The sequence below is a fragment of the Tachyglossus aculeatus genome, chromosome 25 (assembly GCF_015852505.1).
Source record: "Tachyglossus aculeatus isolate mTacAcu1 chromosome 25, mTacAcu1.pri, whole genome shotgun sequence".
Classification (NCBI taxonomy): domain Eukaryota; kingdom Metazoa; phylum Chordata; class Mammalia; order Monotremata; family Tachyglossidae; genus Tachyglossus; species Tachyglossus aculeatus.
Genome location: NC_052090.1, coordinates 25,137,177 through 25,156,672, shown reverse-complemented (window position 1 = coordinate 25,156,672; position 19,496 = coordinate 25,137,177). Strand labels below are relative to the sequence as shown.

The following is a 19,496-nucleotide window of genomic DNA, read 5'->3' as shown; positions in this document are numbered from 1 at the left end:
AGCGCTTGGGAAGTCCAAGTCGGCAACATCTAGAGCCGGTCCCTACCCAACAGTGGGCTCACAGTCTAGAAGGGGGAGACGGACAGCGAAACAAAACATATTAACCAAATAAAATCAATAGAAACAAAATAAAATAAATAGAAGTCGGGATTCATTCATTCAATCGTATTTATTGAGCGCTTACTGTGTGCAGAGCGCTTGGGAAGTCCAAGTCGGCAACATCTAGAGACGGTCCCTACCCGACAGCAGGCTCACATCTAGAAGGGGGAGACGGATGACAAAACAAAACATATTAACCAAATAAAATCAATAGAAACAAAATAGAATAAATAGAGGTCGGGATTCATTCATTCAATCGTATTTATTGAGCGCTTACTGTGTGCAGAGCGCTTGGGAAGTCCAAGTCGGCAACATCTAGAGACGGTCCCTACCCGACAGCAGGCTCACATCTAGAAGGGGGAGACGGATGACAAAACAAAACATATTAACCAAATAAAATCAATAGAAACAAAATAGAATAAATAGAGGTCGGGATTCATTCATTCAATCGTATTTATTGAGCGCTTACTGTGTGCAGAGCGCTTGGGAAGTCCAAGTCGGCAACATCTAGAGCCGGTCCCTACCCAACAGCGGGCTCACAGTCTAGAAGGGGGAGACAGAGAACGAAGCAAAACACATTAACCGAATAAAATAAATGGAAACAAAATAAAATAAATAGAAGTCGGAATTCGAACCCGTGACCTGTGACTCCAAAGCCCGGGCTCTTTCCGCCGAGCCAAGCCCCTTCCACCCCTCCCAGATTTCAATTAGGAGGTTCTTTACTGGGCCGATTTGTTTTCTTTTTTCTTTCATTTTCTTTCGCGGCGGCGGGGGGTAAGTAGCCTCATTTCCTGCTCTTCAGACCGATGTTGAAATCTTGTTTGGAAATACCGGCTGGCCGGCCTTCCTTTATTTAAACTGGAGTTTTTCCAGTTGTGAAATTCTCCTTTTTACCGGAGAGAGAAATCCCTGTTCATCCTAATTCATCCTAGTCCATCCATTCGTTCGTTCGTATTTATTGCTCAGTGATCTCATCTGGAAAATGGGGATGAAGACTGGGAGCCCCCCGTGGGACCACCCGATCACCTTGGAACCTCCCCAGCGCTTAGAGCGGTGCTTTGCACATAGGAAGCGCTTAACAAATACCATCATTATTATTATTCTCTGGGCCTCAGTTCCCTCATCTGTCAAATGGGGATGAAGACTGGGAGCCCCCCGTGGGACAACCTGATCACCTTGTAACCTCCCCAGCGCTTGGAACAGTGCTTGGCGCATAGTAAGCGCTTAATAAACGCCATTATTATTATTCTCTGGGCCTCAGTTCCCTCATCTGTAAAATGGGGATTAAGACTGTGAGCCCCCCCATGGGACAACCTGATCACCGTGTAACCTCCCCAGCGCTTAGAACGGTGCTTTGCACATAGTAAGTGCTTAACAAATGCCATTATTATCGTTATTATTATTATTCTCTGGGCCTCAGTTCCCTCATCTGTCAAATGGGGATGAAGACTGTGAGCCCCCCGTGGGACAACCTGATCACCTTGGAACCTCCCCAGCACTTAGAACGGTGCTTTGCACATAGTAAGCGCTTAACAAATACCATAATTATTATTATTATTATTATTATTATTATTATTATTATTATTATTATTATTATTATTATTATTGAGCGCTTCCTGTGTGCAGAGCACTGTACTAAGCGCTTGGGAAGTACAAGTTGTCAACGTCTAGAGACAGTCCCTACCCAACAGTGGGCTCACAGTCTAAAAGGATCTACCCCAGCGCTTATCACAGTGCCTGGCACATAGTAAGTGCTTCACAAACACCCACCCCCTCGCCCCTTAGATACTCCCCCGACTCATTCATTCAATCGTATTTATTTATTTATTTTTTAATGGCATTTATTAAGCGCTTACTATGTGCCAAGCACCATTCTAAGCACTGGGGGGGTTCCAAGGTGATCAGGTTGTCCCCCCGGGGGGCTCACAGTCTTCATCCCCGTTTTACAGATGAGGGAACTGAGGCACAGAGAAGTGAAGTGACTTGCCTAAGGTCACAAAGCAGACATTTGGCGGAGCCGGGATTTGAACCCATGACCTCTGACTCCAAAGCCCAGGCTCTTTCCACTGAGCCACGCTGCCTCTGTATTTATTGAGCGCTTCCTGTGTGCAGAGCACTGTACTAAGCGCTTGGGAAGTCCAAGTTGGTGACATCTAGAGACGGTCCCTACCCGACAGTGGGCTCACAGTCTAGCTCATCCTAACAAGCGCTTAGTATAGTGCTCTGCACACAGTAAGCACTCAATAAATACGACTGAATGAATGAATCCTAATTCTCCCGTTCGGCTGTGGTCGTGACGGTTTCAGGGCAGAATCCGGAGATAATAATAATGATAATAATAATAGTGATGGTATTTGTTAAGTGCTTACTATGTGCAAAGCACTGTTCTAAGCGCTGGGGGAGATGCAAAGTGATCAGGTTGTCTCACGGGGGGCTCACAGGCTTCATCCCCATTTTCCAGATGAGGGAACTGAGGCCCAGAGAAGTGAAGTGACTTGCCCAAAGTCACACAGCTGACAAGTGGCGGAGCTGTGGTTTGAACCCATGACCTCTGACTCCAAAGCCCGGGCTCTTTCCAGATGATGATAATAATAATAATAATGATGGCATTTATTAAGCGCTTACTATGTGCCAAGCACTGTTCTAACCGCTGGGGAGGGTATAAGGTGATCAGGTTGTCCCCCGGGGGGCTCCCAGTCTTCATCCCCATTTTCCAGATGAGGGAACTGAGGCCCGGAGAAGTGAAGCGCTTAGTACAGTGCTCTGCACATAGTAAGCACTCAATAAATACGATTGATTAATAAATACGATTGATTGATTGAAGCGACTCACCCAAGGCCACCCAGCTGACTATTGGCGGAGCCGGAGTTTGAACCCATGACCTCTGACTCCAAAGCCCGGGCTCTTTCCAGATGATAATAATAATAATGGCATTATTATTATTTATTAAGCACTTACTATGTGCAAAGCACTGTTCTAAGCGCAGGGGAGGTTACGAGGTGATCAGGTTGTCCCTCGGGGGGCTCACAGTCTTCATCCCCATTTTCCAGATGAGGCAACTGCTGCCCAGAGAATAATAATAATAATAATAACAATTGTAATAATAATAATGGCATTTATTAAGCACTTACTATGTGCAAAGCACTGTTCTAAGCGCTGGGGAGGATACAAGGTGATCAGGTTGTCCCTCTGGGGGGCTCCCAGTCTTGATCCCCATTTTCCAGATGAGGGAACTGAGGCCCAGAGAAGTGAAGCGACTTGCCCAAAGTCACCTGGCTGACAATTGGCAGAGTCGGGATTTGAACCCATGACCTCTGACTCCAAAGCCCGGGCTCTTTCCAGATAATAATAATAATAATGGCGTTTATTAAGCGCTTACTATGTGCAAAGCACTGCTCTAAGCGCTGGGGAGATTACAAGGTGATCATGTTGTCCCTCGGGGCGGGGGGGCTCCCAGTCTTCATCCCCATTTTCCATATGAGGCAACTGAGGCCCAAGAATAATAATAATAATAATAATGGAATTTATTAAGCGCTTACTATGTGCAAAGCACCGTTCTAAGCGCTGGGGAGGTTCCAAGGTGATCAGGTTGTCCCACGGGGGGGCTCACGGTCTTCATCCCCATTTTCCAGATGAGGTCACCGAGGCCCAGAGAAGTGAAGCGACTTACCCCAAGTCCCCCAGCTGACAATTGGCGGAGATGGGGTTTGAACCCCCGACCTCGGACTCCAAAGCCCGGGCTCTTTCCAAATAATAATAATAATAATAATGGCGTTTATTAAGCGCTCACTATGTGCAAAGCACTGTTGTAAGCGCGGCCAGGCGGGTGACGTGTTTGTTCTGTTGTAGGTTCACTACAGTGACAGGCAGAATGGCAAGGAGTGTCATACGTGTATGACTTTATCCCCCGTCCAGATGACCTTCCACGGTGTCGGAAGCTCCGCCGAAGCCAGCCGCAACCAGGTAGACCGCGCCGTCCTGGCTCTGTTCTGAACGCCCCCCGACCCCGTCCCGCCGAGAGAAACCGCCCCCTCCTCAAGAGACGGGATCCCTGTCTGGGCCTCCTTCACTTTCTAATAATAACAATAATAATAATAATAATGATGGCATTGGTTAAGCGCTTACTATGTGCAAAGCACCGCTCTAATAGTAATAATAATAATGATGGCATTTGTTAAGCGCTTACTATGTGCAAAGCACTGTTCTAAACGCTTGGGGGGATACAAAGTGATCAGGTTGTCCCACGTGGGGCTCACAGTCTTCATCCCCATTTTCCAGATGAGGGAACTGAGGCTCAGAGAAGGGAAGCGACTTGCCCGAGGTCACACGGCAGACATGTGGCGGAGCTGGGATTCGAACCCATGACCTCTGACTCCAAAGCCCGGGCTCTTCCCACTGAGCCACGCCGCTTCCCTGAGCGCTGGGGGGGATATAACGTGATCAGGTTGTCCCACGTGGGGCTCACAGTCTTAATCCCCATTTTACAGATGAGGGAACTGAGGCTCAGAGAAGGGAAGAGACTTGCCCGAGGTCACACAGCAGACAGGTGGCAGAGCCGGGATTCAAACCCAGGACCGCTGACTCCAAAGCCCGGGCTCCTTCCACTGAGCCACACTGCTAATAATAATAATAGATTACAGAGTATATATAGATAGATAGATAGATAAATATCTATATATTTATAGCACTCAATAAATACGATTGATTGATTTATATATAGATTATATATAGATTATAGAGTATTCATTCATTCAGTCGGATTTATAGAGTGCTTACTGTTATAAATGTGATTGATTGATTGATATATAGATTATGTATAGACTATAGAGTATTTATTCATTCAATCGGATTTATAGAGTGCTTACTGTTTATAATAATAGATTATAGAGTATATATATAGAGAGAGAGATATATAAATATCTATATATTTATAGCGCTCAATAAATATGATTGATTGATTGATATATAGATTATATATAGATTATAGAGTATTCATTCATTCAATCGGATTTATAGAGCACTTACTGTGTGAAGAGCGCTGGACTAAGCGCTCGGGAAGTACAAGTTGGCAACATTCATTCATTCATTCAGTTGTATTTATTGAGCGCTTACTGTGTGTAGAACACTGGACTAAACGCTTGGGAAGTACAAGTTGGCAACATTCATTCATTCATTCATTCAATCGTATTTATTGAGCGCTTACTGTGTGCAGAGCACTGTACTAAGCACTTGGGAAGTACAAGTTGGCAACATCCATTCATTCATTCATTCAATCGTCTTTATTGAGCACTTACTGTGTGCAGAGCGCTGGACTAAGCACTTGGGAAGTACAAGTGGGCAACATTCATGCATTCATTCAATGGTATTTATTGAGCGCTTACTGTGTGCAGAGCACTGGACTAAGCGTTCGGGAAGTACACGTTGGCAGCATTCATTCATTCATTCAATTGTATTTATGTAGCGCTTACTGTGTGCAGAGCACTGGACTAAGCGCTTGGGAAGTCCAAGTGGGCAACATTCATTCATTCATTCAGTCGTATTTATTGAGTGCTTACTGTGTGCAGAGCACTGGACTAAGTGCCGGGGGAGATGCAGGGTCATCAGGTTGTCCTGGGTGGGGCTCACGGCCTTCATCCCCGTTCTACAGATGAGGGAACTGAGGCCCGGAGAAGGGAAGTGACTGGCCCAGGATCACACAGCGGATGAGAGGCGGAGGCGGATTAGAACCCACTTCCTCTGTCTCCCAATAATAATAATGATGGTATTTGTTAAGCTCTTACTATGTGCCAAGCACTGTTTTAAGCGCTGGGGGAGATACAAGGTAATCAGGTGGTCCCACGGGGGGCTCACGGTCTTCATCCCCATTTTCCAGATGAGGGAACCGAGGCCCCGAGAAGGGAAGTGACTCGGCCAAAGTCACACAGCTGACAAGCGGCAGAGCCCGGGATCTTACCACTAGGCCATGCCGCCTCGCATTCATTCATTCCGTCGTATTTATTGAGCGCTTACTGTGCGCGGAGCACTGTACTAAGCGCTTGGGAAGTACAGGTTGGCAACATAGAGAGACGCTCCCTCCCCAACAGTGGGCCCTCTTCGGGTTGTGTACTAGCTGTGGCCACCATTTTGGAGGGGGGGGAATGTCATTTTTCCGGGGGTGAATTTGCACCCTGCGCCGGCCCGAGTGGCACGAAAGTTCAAAATGGGATCTTCGCCGCGTCGCACTTCATCCGAGGTGTCGGGTTGCGGGCTCGGGCGCCTGATCTGCCAGATTCCTGCCCTGTCTTCCCCCCTGGGAAGCCCCGATCCCTGTCTCTGTTTACCAGAGGAAGCCGGAGAAGGAATTCTTGAGGGAAAACAGGCCTTTTTTTCCCCCCACAAAAAAGCACTTAGTACGTTCCAGGCACTGTACTAAGCGCTGGGGCGGTTACAAGATCATCAGGTCGGACGCAGACTCCGTCCTACGTGGGGCTCACAGTTTTCATCCCTGTTTTCCAGATGAGGTGTCTTTTCTCCCGGGAAGCCCCCATCCCTGTCTCTGTTTACCAGAGGAAGCGGGAGAAGGAATTCTTGAGGGAAAACAGGCCTTTTTTTCCCCCGCAATAAAGCACTGAGTTCCAGGCACTGTACTAAGCACTGGGGCAGTTACGAGATCATCAGGTCAGATGCAGACTCCGTCCTACATGGGGCTCACGGTTTTCATCCCTGTTTTCCAGATGAGATGTCTTTTCTCCCGGGAAGCCCCCATCCCTGTCTCTGTTTACCAGAGGAAGCGGGAGAAGGAATTCTTGAGGGAAAACAGGCCTTTTTTTCCCCCACAAAAAAGCACTTACTACGTTCCAGGCACTGTACTAAGCGCTGGGGCGGTTACAAGATCATCAGGTCGGACGCAGACTCCGTCCTACGTGGGGCTCACGGTTTTCATCTCTGTTTTCCAGATGAGGTGTCTGCTCTCCCGGGAAGCCCCAATCCCTGTTTCTGTTTACCAGAGGAAGCGGGAGAAGGAATTCTTGAGGGAAAACAGGCCTTTTTTCCCCCCCACAGAAAAGCACTTACTACGTTCCAGGCACTGTACTAAGCGCTGGGGCGGTTACAAGATCATCAGGTCGGACACAGACTCCGTCCTACATGGGGCTTACGGTTTTCATCCCCGTTTTCCAGATGAAGTGTCTTTTCTCCCGGGAAGCCCCGATCCCTGTCTGTTTACCAGAGGAAGTGGGAGAAGGAATTCTTGAGGGAAAACAGGCCTTTTTTTCCCCCCAAAAAAAGCACTTACTACGTTCCAGGCACTGTACTAAGCGCTGGGGTGGTTACGACATCATCAGGTCGGACGCAGACTCAGTCCTACTTGGGGCTCACGGTTTTCATCCCTGTTTTCCAGATGAGGTGTCTGCTCTCCCGGGAAGCCCCGATTCCTGTCTCTGTTTACCAGAAGAAGCCGGAGAAGGAATTCTTGGGGGAAAACAGGCCTTTTTTTCCCCCACAAAAAAGCACTTACTAAGTTCCAGGCGCTGTACTAAACGCTGGGGCGGTTACGAGATCATCAGGTCGGACGCAGACTCCGTCCTATGTGGGGCTCACGGTTTTCATCCCTGTTTTCCAGATGAGGTGTCTTTTCTCCCGGGAAGCCCCCATCCCTGTCTCTGTTTACCAGAGGAAGTGGGAGAAGGCATTCTTGAGGGAAAACAGGCCTTTTTTCCCCCCACAAAAAAGCACTTACTGAGTTCCAGGCACTGTACTAAACGCTGGGGCAGTTACGAGATCATCAGGTCGGACGCAAGACTCCGTCCTACGTGGGGCTCACGGTTTTCATCCCCGTTTTCCAGATGAGGTGTCTTTTCTCCCGGGAAGCCCCCATCCCTGTCTCTGTTTACCAGAGGAAGCGGGAGAAGGAATTCTTGAGGGAAAACAGGCCTTTTTTTCTCTGTTTACCAGAGGAAGTGGGAGAAGGAATTCTTGAGGGAAAACAGGCCTTTTTTTCCCCCCAAAAAAGCACTTACTATGTTCCAGGCACTGTACTAAGCGCTGGGGCGGTTACGAGATCATCAGGTCGGACGCAGACTCCGTCCTACGTGGGGCTCACGGTTATCATCCCTGTTTTCCAGATGAGGTGTCTTTTCTCCCGGGAAGTCCCCATCCCTGTCTGTTTACCAGAGGAAGTGGGAGAAGGAATTCTTGAGGGAAAACAGGCCTTTTTTTCCCCCGCAAAAAAGCACTTACTACGTTCCAGGCACTGTACTAAGCGCTGGGGTGGTTACAAGATCATCAGATCGGACGCAGACTCCATCCTACGTGGGGCTCACGGTTTTCATCCCTGTTTTCCAGATGAGGTGTCTTCTCTCCCGGGAAGCCCCCATTCCTGTCTCTGTTTACCAGAGGAAGCGGGAGAAGGAATTCTTGAGGGAAAACAGGCCTTTTTAATTATTATTATTAAACTTTTGCTATGCGCCAGGCACTGTACTAAGCGCTGAAGTGGATACGGGCAAGTCGGGCCGGACGCAGTCCCTCTCCCACGTGGGGCTCACAGTCTCAATCCCCATTTTACAGATGAGGGAACTGAGGCCCAGAGAAGTGAAGTGACTCGTCCAAGGTCACACAGCAGATCAGTACTATTCATTCATGCATGCATTCAGTCGTATTTATTGAGCGCTTACTGTGTGCAGAACACTGTACTAAGCGCTTGGGAAGTACTATTATTATTCGCGGGTCCCTTTTCCCAACCCTGCCCTTTCCCAGGGCTCTCCCTCCCCTCCCCTTGAGGAACTCGAGGCAGAAGCAATAATAATAATAATAATAATAATAATAATAACTGTGGTATTTGTTAAGCGCTTCCTACGAGAAGCAGCGTGGCTCAGTGGAAAGAGCCCGGGCTTTGGAGTCAGAGGTCATGGGTTCAAATCCTGGCTCCGCCAATTGTCAGCTGAGTGACTTCGGGCGAGTCACTTCACTTCTCTGGGCCTCAGTTGCCTCATCTGTCAAATGGGGATGAAGACTGTGAGCCCCCCGTGGGACAAACTGATCACCTTGTAACCTCCCCAGCACTTAGAGCGGTGCTTTGCACATAGTAAGCGTTTAATAAATGCCATCATTAGATTAGATTAAATGCCATCAGCGCTTAGTCCAGTGCTCTGCACACAGTAAGCGCTCAATAAATACGATTGAATGAAAGAATGAGAAGCAGCGTGGCTCAGTGGAAAGAGCCCGGGCTTTGGAGTCAGAGGTCATGGGTTCAAATCCTGGCTCCGCCAATTGTCAGCTGGGGGACTTTGGGCCAGTCACTTCACTTCTCTGGGCCTCAGTTGCCTCATCTGGAAAATGGGGATGAAGACTGGGAGCCCCCCGGGGGACAACCTGATCACCTTGTAACCTCCCCAGCGCTTAGCACATAGGGAGAGCTTAATAAATGCCATCATCATTATTATGCGGGGTTATCAGGCTGTCCCACGGGGGGCTCACGCTTTTAATTCCCATTTTCCAGACGAGGTCACTGAGGCCCCGAGAAGTGAAGTGGCGCGCCCAAGGTCCCCCACCCCCACCCCCGCAGTCAAGCGGCGGAGCCGGGGTGGGAACCCACGGCCCCCGAGTCTCGCCACTCATCGTCATCATCATCAATCGTATTTATTGAGCGCTTACTGTGTGCAGAGCACTGTACTAAGCGCTTGGGAAGTCCAAGTTGGCGACATATCGAGACGGTCCCTACCCAACAGTGGGCTCACAGTCTAAAAGGGGGAGACGGAGAACAAAACCGCTGTACTGAGCGCCCGGATTCTGGACCAACGCCGATAACCAGGCCGAAAACTTGATCGGGAAGGAGATCCACCCCGTGATTCGGGGAGGAAAAGGGAAAAACAGATCCTTGCGGCAAGACTTGTCAGCTCCTTCGACGTTAACATTTTTGGAAAACAGTGAACCTGAAAGGATTTCTTTTTTTAATGCCTCCTCCTGAAGGTATCGCTAATTTCAGGCTTCAATCAAAGTGTGTTTTTCTCCTCCCCCTCTTCCCCCCCTGCTGCGGGGAGCCAAAAAGGAAAAAAAAAAAGAAATCCCCTGCAAACTTTTCAAACTCCCTCCTCGAGGAATGACAAGGAAAATTAGAACCACACTCCAGGGAAACGAAATCCGAAAGCACGGCCCCGCACGCCGTAAAGATGCCAACTTCCCAAACCGTCGTTAAAAACGGAGGCGGGAAGCGTTTCCCTCATCCCCCCCCTTGGCCTTCTGAAACGTACGGGAACGTTTGGAATTTGGGAACTTCAGAGAGGCCCGGCAGATCCATCTCCACGGGTTTGTTTTTCCAAGCCGAGGTTTCGACAGCCGGGTAAAGGTTGGGTTCGAAGCGGCCTTCCGGCCTTCCTCCGGCCGGGGAGGGGATGGGGTTAATCGTTCATTCATTCAGTCGTATTTATTGAGCGCTCGCTGTGTGCGGAGCACTGGACTAAGCGCTTGGGAAGTCCAGGTCGGCAACATCGAGAGACGGTCCCTGCCCGACGGCGGGCTCACAGTCGAGAAGGCGGAGACAGACAACAAAACAAAACATATTCACAAAATAAAATAAATAGAATAGTAGTCGTTCGTTCGTTCATTCAGTCGTATTTATTGAGCGCTTACTGTGTGCAGAGCACTGGACTAAGCGCTTGGGAAGTCCAAGTCGGCAACATCTAGAGACGGTCCCTGCCCGACAGCAGGCTCACAGTCTAGAAGGGGGAAGACAGACCACAGAGGAAAACATATTAACAAAATAAAATAAATAGAATGGTATTCACTCATTCATTCATTCATTCATTCATTCATTCAATTGTATTTATTGAGCACTCACTGTGTGCAGAGCACTGGACTAAGTGCTTGGGAATTACAAGTCGGCAGCATCTAGAGACGGTCCCAACCCGACAGCGGGCTCACAGTCTAGAAGGGGGAAGACAGACCACAGAGGAAAACATATTAACAAAATAAAATAAATAGAATGGTATTCACTCATTCATTCATTCATTCAATCGTATTTATTGAGCACTCACTGTGTGCAGAGCACTGGACTAAGCGCTTGGGAATTACAAGTCGGCAGCATCTAGAGACGGTCCCAACCCGACAGCGGGCTCACAGTCTAGAAGGGGGAAGACAGACCACAAAGGAAAACATATTAACTAAATAAAATAAATAGAATAGTATTCACTCATTCATTCATTCATTCAATCGTATTTATTGAGCGCTCACTGTGTGCAGAGCACTGGACTAAGCGCTTGGGAAGTCCAAGTCAGCAACATCTAGAGCCGGTCCCTACCCGACAGCGGGCTCACAGTCTAGAAGGGGGAGACGGATGACAAAACAAAACATATTCACAAAATAAAATAAATAGAATAAATGTGTGCAAGTAAAATAGAGTATTCATTCAGTCATATTTATTGAGCGCTCACTGTGTGCAGAGCACTGGACTAAACGCTTGGGAAGTCCAAGTCGGCAACATCTAGAGATGGTCCCTACCCGACAGCGGGCTCACAGTCTAGAAGGGGGAGACGGACGACAAAACAAAGCATATTCACAAAATAAAATAAATAGAATAAATATGTACAAGTAAAATAAATTAATAGTCATTCATTCATTCAATCGTATTTATTGAGCGCTTACTGTGTGCAGAGCACTGGACTAAGCGCTTGGGAAGTCCAAGTTGGCAACATAGAGAGACGGTCCCTACCCGACAGTGGGCTCACAGTCATCCGTCCTCCCCTTCTAGAGAGTAGGCTCCCCGCGGGAACGTGTCCCCCGCCTCCGCCGCGTCGGCCTCCCCTAGGCGCTCAGCTCAGTGCCGGGCACTCAGTAAGCTCTCGCTGCACATCACCGATGGAGCGGTCGGAAGAGAGCCGCATTCTCCCTGAGAAAGATCCAAGCTCCGCCAATTATCAGCTGGGTGGCTTCTCTGGGCCTCAGTTCCCTCATGTCAATCAATCAATCAATCAATCGTATTTATTGAGCACTTACTGTGTGCAGAGCACTGTACTAAGCGCTTGGGAAGTCCAAGTTGGCAACATCTAGAGACGGTCCCTACCCAACAGTGGGCTCACAGTCTAAAAGGGGGATGAAGACTGGGAGCCACAACCCGATCACCTCGGAACCTCCCCGGCGCTTAGAACAGTGCTTTGCACATAGTAAGCGCTTAATAAATGCCATCATTATCATTATTATTTATTGTTAAGGAAGAAAAGATGCCATAAATTCATTCATTCATTCATTCAATCGCATTTATTGAGCGCTTACTGTGTGCAGAGCACTGGACTAAGCGCTCGGGAAGTCCAAGTCGGCAACATATAGGGACAGTCCCTACCCAACAATGGGCTCACGGTCTAGGAGAGGGAGACAGACAACAAAACATTTACAAGAGCGCTCAGTAAATAGGACGATTTGACGGATTTGTGAAAGCGTTCAGTAAATAGGCTGCTTTTAGGGATTTACGAGACCGCTCAGTACATAGGCTGCTTTTAGGGATTTACGAGACCGCTCAGTAAATGGGCTGGTTTTAAAAAGTCACGAAAGCGCTCAGTCACTACGGTTTTAGGGATTTTTGAGCGCTCAGTAAATAGGACGGCTTGACAGATTGCCGAAAGCGGTCAGTAAACAGGAGGATCTTAGGGATTTAGGAGCGCTCAGTAAATAGCTGACTTTACGGATTTACGAAAGCGCTCGGGAAATAGGCTGATTTTAAGGAGTTTGGTCAGGGCGATTTCTCAGCGCTTACAACAATGCTCAGCACCTAGTAAGCGTTTAACAGATAGCACCTGTTAAATCAGACTTGCACAGATAATAATAATAATAATAATAATGATGGCGTTTGTTAAGCGCTTACTATGTGCAGAGCGCTGAGGGGGGGATACAAGCTGATCAAGTTGTCCCATGGGGGGCTCACAGTCTTAATCCCCATTTTCCAGATGAGGGAACTGAGGCACAGAGAAGCGAAGTGACTTGCCCCAGGTCACACAGCAGACAGGTGGTGGGCCCGGGATTCGAACCCACGACCTCTGACTCCAAATCCCGAGCTCTTTCCACTGAGCCACGCTGCTTCCTTCCCAGTCTTCCTCCCGCGGCTTTAGAGGAGGAAAAGTCTTCCCCCCAGGCGGGAAAGCGACTTGCTGACGACATCTCGGGTGCTTTGACATTTCGAAACGACAGCTACTTGATGGACCCCCGCTGCCTCAGTGACACACGAATCCGCCCCGAATCCACTCAGCCGATCCTCGGGGGACCCATTTCGCCAGCTTTGTCGTGATCTTCCCTCCCCGCCTTGGCCCCTCTCCAGGTTTCGCACACGTCGCTCGTTCCTTCCTTCATTCAGTCGTGTTTCTGGAGCGCTTACTGTGCGCAGAGCACTGTACTAAGCGCTTGGGAAGTCCACGTTGGCAACATCTAGAGACGGTCCCCACCCAACCTCTAAACCTGCTTCTCTCCAACTTGGACTTCCCAAGCGCTTAGTCCAGTGCTCTGCACACAGTAAGCGCTCAATAAATACGACTGAATGAATGGATGAATCTAAGAGAAGCAGCGTGGCTCAGCGGAAGGAGCCCGGGCTTTGGAGTCGGAGGTCATGGGTTCAAATCCCGGCTCCGCCGCTTGTCAGCTGGGTGACTTGGGGCAAGTCACCTCACTTCTCTGGGCCTCAGTGACCTCATCTGGAAAATGGGGATGAAGACTGGGAGCCCCCCGTGGGACAACCTGATTGCCTTGTATCTTCCCCAGTGCTTAGAACAGTGCTTGGCACATAGTAAGCACTTAATAAATGCCACTATTATTATTATTATTATTATTATTATTATTATTATTCTAATCCCGGCTCCACCACTTGTCAGCTGTGTGACTTGGGGCAAGTCACCTCACTTTTCTGGGCCTCAGTGACCTCATCTGGAAAATGGGGATGAAGACTGGGAGCCCCCCGGGGGACAACCTGATCGCCTTGCATCCTCCCCAGCGCTTAGAACAGTGCTTGGCACATAGTAAGCACTTAATAAATGCCATTATTATTATTATTATTATTATCATTATTATTCTAATCCCAGCTCCACCACTTGTCAGCTGTGTGACTTGGGGCAAGTCACCTCACTTCTCTGCGCTTCTGCTCACTTCCAGCGCTTAGAACAGTACTTTGCACATAGTAAGCGCTTAACAAATGCCATTATTGTTGTTCTCTGGGCCTCAGTGACCTCATCTGGAAAGTGGGGATGAAGACTAATTATTATTATTATTACTATTATTATTATTATTATTATTATTAGAAAGGGGGAGACAAGACAACAAAGCAAGTAGACTTGATCTTTGTTTTCCAGGCCGCCCTAAGTGCCTTGAAGCAGTTCTCGGAACAGGGATTGGATCCGGTCGAAGGGGCTCCGAAGATGGGGAACGGATCCCTGGAAAAGTAAGCATCGTTCGAGCCGTTTCCGGGCAGAGGGATCCCGTTTCGTCCCCCCACAACTCGCTTCCACGTTCATGCCCCTCACCTCCCCGACGCCTCATCCCTTAATCGAGTCAGGTCGCCGATCCGGCCTATGTACTGAGCGCTTACCGCGTGCAGAGAGCCTGGGAGAGGACGATATCAGATGATATGGAGAAGCAGCGCGTCTTAGTGGAAAGATCAGGCTTGGGAGACAGAGGTCGTGGGTTCATTCATTCCACCGTATTTATTGAGCGCCTGCTGCGTGCAGAGCACTGTACTAAGCGCTTGGGAAGTACAGGTCGGCGACATCTAGAGACGGTCCCTACCCACGTGTTTGGTTTTGTCGTCCATCTCCCCCGTCCTGGACCGTGAGCCCGTTGTCGGGCTAGATGTCGCCGACCCGGGCTTCCCGAGCGCTTAGTCCAGTGCTCCGCGCACAGGAAACGCTCAATAAAACACGATGGACTGAATGTACGCATTCGTCTTACCTCCTTCCCTTCCCCACAGCACCTGTATATATGTTTGTACATATTTATTACTCTATTTTACTTGTCCATATCTATCCTATTTCTTTTATTTTGTTAGTATGTTTGGTTTTGTTCTCTGTCTCCCCCTTTTAGACTGTGAGCCCACTGTTGGGTAGGGACTGTCTCTCTATGTTGCCCACTTGGACTTCCCAAGCGCTTAATACAGTGCTCTGCACACAGTAAGCGCTCAATAAATGCGATTGATGATGATGATGATGATTCATTCATTCATTCCATCATCTTTATTGAGCGCTTCCAGTGCGCGGAGCACTGGACTAGCGCTTAGTGCTTCAAGCGCTAAGTACAGTGCTCTGCACATAGTAAGCGCTCAATAAATACGATTGATTGATTGATTGGACTAAGCGCTCGGGAAGTCCAAGTCGGCGACCTGATGAATCTTTCAGAGCGGCCAAGCGTCCGGGAGAGAAGGCGGAGGGGAAGGCGCCGAACCCGGGCCCCGTCGCCCAGCCCCGGAAGGATCCCAAGCCCGTCGCGGCCACCTCGCCCTCCTAAAAGCCGTCGACACGCGACGGGGGCGTTGGGGGAGACGCGCGCCATTTTCCGAAGCTCACGGGAAAACGACACGCACGATGCCACCAGGAGGAGGGATGACGCGCACGGTACTGTCGGTTCATCCCGGGAACTCGGCCTGTGAGAGCGGGATGACCGACTCACCCCCATCCCGCTTCCCGGACGTCACCGTGGATTCGTGGGGGGGGGAGGGAAACCCAAAAACGGGAGACGAGGATCGATTCCGCATCCGGTTCGGGTTGGGCCGACTTCTCCGTTAGCGTAGTTTGGTTCCCTTTTACTCTTTTTTTTTTTTAAAAAAAAGGACCGTCCTCATAATAACGGTAATAATAATAATAATAATCATGCTTGACTGTTTTAAAATTAACCGATGACAGTACTGTGAGACTTGTAAGTGTCTTCATGTGTAGTCACGCAGCTTTTTAGGCGAGCCACGGCGCGCTCTTCGTTCCCTTTGAATAATGTATGACTTGTCGGGACTTTTAGGAAGAGGGGAGTTGGAAACGGGGGCGAGCGTCCGTCCACCCGGCCCCTCGCCGCCCCGGGGTCGGCCGGAAGGCGAGAGGGAGGAGGGGAGCCTCCCCCAGCCCCGGCGGCCGCGGGGGCTGGGGTGGACGTCTTCTGGAGGCGGCCCTCTGCATCAGCATGTTGGAATTTAAGCGTGTGTGGTCAAATGCAGTAAAAAAAAAAAAAACCCACCTCAGTTCACAGGCCCGAGCGTCTACTGGTCTTTCTTGGGGGCGCGCGGGCCGGACGGTGGGCCGGGACGCGGCGACCACCCCAGGGAGGGACCCCGAGGTCGGCGAGGTCAACGGCCCCCTTCCCCGCCTCGCCCGCCTTTTTCATCATCATCAATCGTATTTATTGAGCGCTTACTGTGTGCAGAGCACCGGACTAAGTGCTTGGGAAGTCCAAGTTGGCAACATATAGAGACAGTCCCTACCCAACAGTGGGCTCACAGTCTAAAAGGGGGAGACAAAACCAAACGTACTAACAAAATAAAATAAATAGAATAGATATGTACAAGTAAAATAAATAGAGTAATAAATATGTACAAACATATACATCTATACAGGTGCTGTGGGGAAGGGAAGGAGGTAAGATGGGGGGATGGAGAGGGGGACGAGGGGGAGAGGATGGAAGGGGCTCAGTCTGGGAAGGCCTCCTGGAGGAGGTGAGCCTTGAAGGGAGGAAGAGAGCGAGCTTGGCGGATGGGCAGAGGGATTGGGGGCATTCCTGGCATTTTTCAGTTTCCGTTACCGGGTAATCGGTGTGGAGCGTGCTGAGCGCTTGGGAAACGGCGACCCTGCGGGTAGACGCGACCCCTGCCCTCCGGGAGCCGGCAGTCCAAGAGGGAGAGGCAGACGTCGGTAGAAATTCCAGTCATTCAGTCACCCGGTCGTGTTTATTGAAATAAATAAAACGGTAAAACGGTAAATCCTTTCAATAAATAAGTTTATTTATACTTATAAATACTTATAAATACGATTGATTGATTGATCGCTCAATAAATACGATTGAATGAATGAATGATTGATTGAAAGAAATAAAATGGTGACGGTTCATTCATTCCTTCATTCATTCATTCAATCGTATTTATTGAGCACTTACTGTGTGCAGAGCACTGGACTAAGCGCTTGGGAAGTCCAAGTCGGCAACATATAGAGAGGGTCCTTACCCGACAGCAGGCGCACAGTCTAGAAGATGCGTTTACTAGGGGATTCATTCATTCATTCAATCGTATTTATCATTCATTCATTCGATCGTATTTATGGAGCGCTTACTGTGTGCAGAGCGCTGTACTAAGCGCTTGGAAAGTCCAAGTCGGCAACATCTAGAGACGGTCCCTACCCGACAGCGGGCTCACAGTCTAGAAGATGCGTTTCCTAGGGGATTCATTCATTCATTCAATAGTATTTCTCATTCATTCATTCATTCATTCAATCGTATTTATGGAGCGCTTACTGTGTGCAGAGCACTGGACTAAGCGCTTGGGAAGTCCAAGTCGGCAGTGGTTGTCGATCAATTATTTATTATTAATAATAATAATGGCATTGATTAAATGTTTACTATGTGCCAAGCCCTGTTCTAAGCGCTGGGGAGGTTACAAGGTGATCAGGTTGTCCCACGGGGGGTCTCACAGTCTTCATCGCCATTTTACAGCGGAGGGAACTGAGGCACAGAGAATAATAATAATGATGACATTTATTAAGCACTTACTATGTGCAAAGCACCGTTCTAAGCGCTGGGGAGGTTACAAGGTGATCGGGTTGTCCCACGGGGGGCTCACAGTCTTAATTCCCATTTTCCAGATAAGGAAACTGAGGCACAAAGAATAATAATAATGATGGCATTTATTAAGCACTTACTATGTGCCAAGCACTGTACTAAGCGCTGGGGAGGTTACAAGGTGATCGGGTTGCCCCACGGGGGTCTCAACAGTCTCCCTCCCCATTTTCCAGATGAGGTCACTGAGGCCCGGAGAAGTGAAGTAACGCGCCCAAAGTCACCCAGCTGACAAGGGGCGGAGCCGGGATTTGAACCCATGACCTCGGACTCCAAAGCCCGGGCTCTTTCCACTGAGCCACGCTGCTTCTGAGCTTACTGAGCTCTTACTGTGTGCACAGCACTAATAATAATAATAATTTGTGGGGGGTTTGAAGCGCTTACTAAGAAGCAGCTCCAAAATGGGGGGTCTCTCCCCTCATCTCTAACAGGAAGTGCTGGGTCTTCCCCCCTCCCAGAAGCGCTTAGTACAGTGCTCTGCGCACAGTAAGCGCTCAATAAATGCGAATGAATGAATGAATGAAGTGCTCGATCTCTCCCCCTGGCCCAGGCTTCTAACAGGAAGTGCTCAGTCTCTCCCCTCCCCCTGAACAAAGTGGAGGGTCTCTGTTCTCTCTCCTTTTTCTCCCTTCTTGCCTCTCTCTTTTCCCCCCAACTCCCCTCTCCCCTTTTCTCTCTCCCCTCTCTTCTCTTTCCCCTGTTCTCTCTCCTTTTCTCCCTTCTTTCCTCTCTCTCTTTTCCCCCTCACTCTCCTCTCTCCCCTCCTCTCTCCCCTTTCCCCCCTTCTCTCCTCTCTCCCCTCTCCTCTCTCCTCTCTTCTCTCTCCTTTTTCTCCCTTCTCTCTCCCCTTTTGGGAGTCAGAGGTCATGGGTTCTAATCCCGCTCTGCCACTTGTCAGCTGTGTGACTTTGGGCAAGTCATTTAACTTCTCTGGGCCTCAGTTCCCTCATCTGGAAAATGAGAACGGAGACTGTGGGCCCAACATGGGACAACCCCATCACCTTGTATGCCCCCAGAGCTTAGAACAGTGCTTGGCACACAGTAAGCGCTTAACAAATACCATCATCATTATTATTATTATCTCTAACAGGAAGTGCTAGGTTTTCCCCCCTCCCAGCCTCTAACAGGAAGTGCTCGGTCTCTCCCCTCACCTCTAACAAAATGGTGGGTCTCTCCCCTCATCTCTAACAGGAAGTGCTAGGTGTCTCCCCCTGGCCCAGGCCTCTAACAAGAAGTGCCCCACCTCTCCCCTCCCCCCTGACAAAATGGTGGGTCTCTCCCCTTATCTCTAACAGGAAGTGCTAGGTTTTCCCTCCTCCCAGCCTCTAGCAGGAAGTGCTCAGTCTCTCCCCTCCCCCCAAACAAAATGGTGGGTCTCTCCCCTCATCTCTAGCAGGAAGTGCTAGGTGTCTCCCCCTGGCCCAGGCCTCTAACAGGAAGTGCTCGGTCTCTCCCCTCACCTCTAACAAAATGGAGGGTCTCTCCCCCCATCTCTAACAGGAAGTGCTAGGTCTTCACCCCTCCCAGCCTCTAATAAGGAAGTGCTGGGCCTCCCCCCGGCCCAGCCTCTAAGAGGAAGTGCTAGGTGTCTCCCCCTGGCCCAGGCCTCTAACAGGAAGTGCTCAGTCTCTCCCCTCACCCCGAAC

General features: G+C 49.4%; 1 protein-coding gene across 2 annotated transcripts in view; it reads left to right on the top strand.

Annotated features, from left to right (window-relative positions):
* STAU2 (staufen double-stranded RNA binding protein 2) overlaps positions 1-16,272 on the top strand; it is a 104,611-nt gene extending 88,339 nt beyond the window's left edge. The window contains exons 12-14 of one of the 2 annotated variants that reach the window (XM_038766719.1): positions 3,949-4,062; positions 14,400-14,488; positions 15,438-16,272. In XM_038766719.1, the coding sequence (XP_038622647.1) occupies positions 3,949-4,062; positions 14,400-14,488; positions 15,438-15,546 (312 nt within the window). In that variant the 3' untranslated portion in view covers positions 15,547-16,272. The remainder of the gene's footprint in view (positions 1-3,948; positions 4,063-14,399; positions 14,489-15,437) is intronic. The other variant, XM_038766720.1, reaches the window with a different exon arrangement.
* Positions 16,273-19,496: the final 3,224 nt, after the last annotated feature.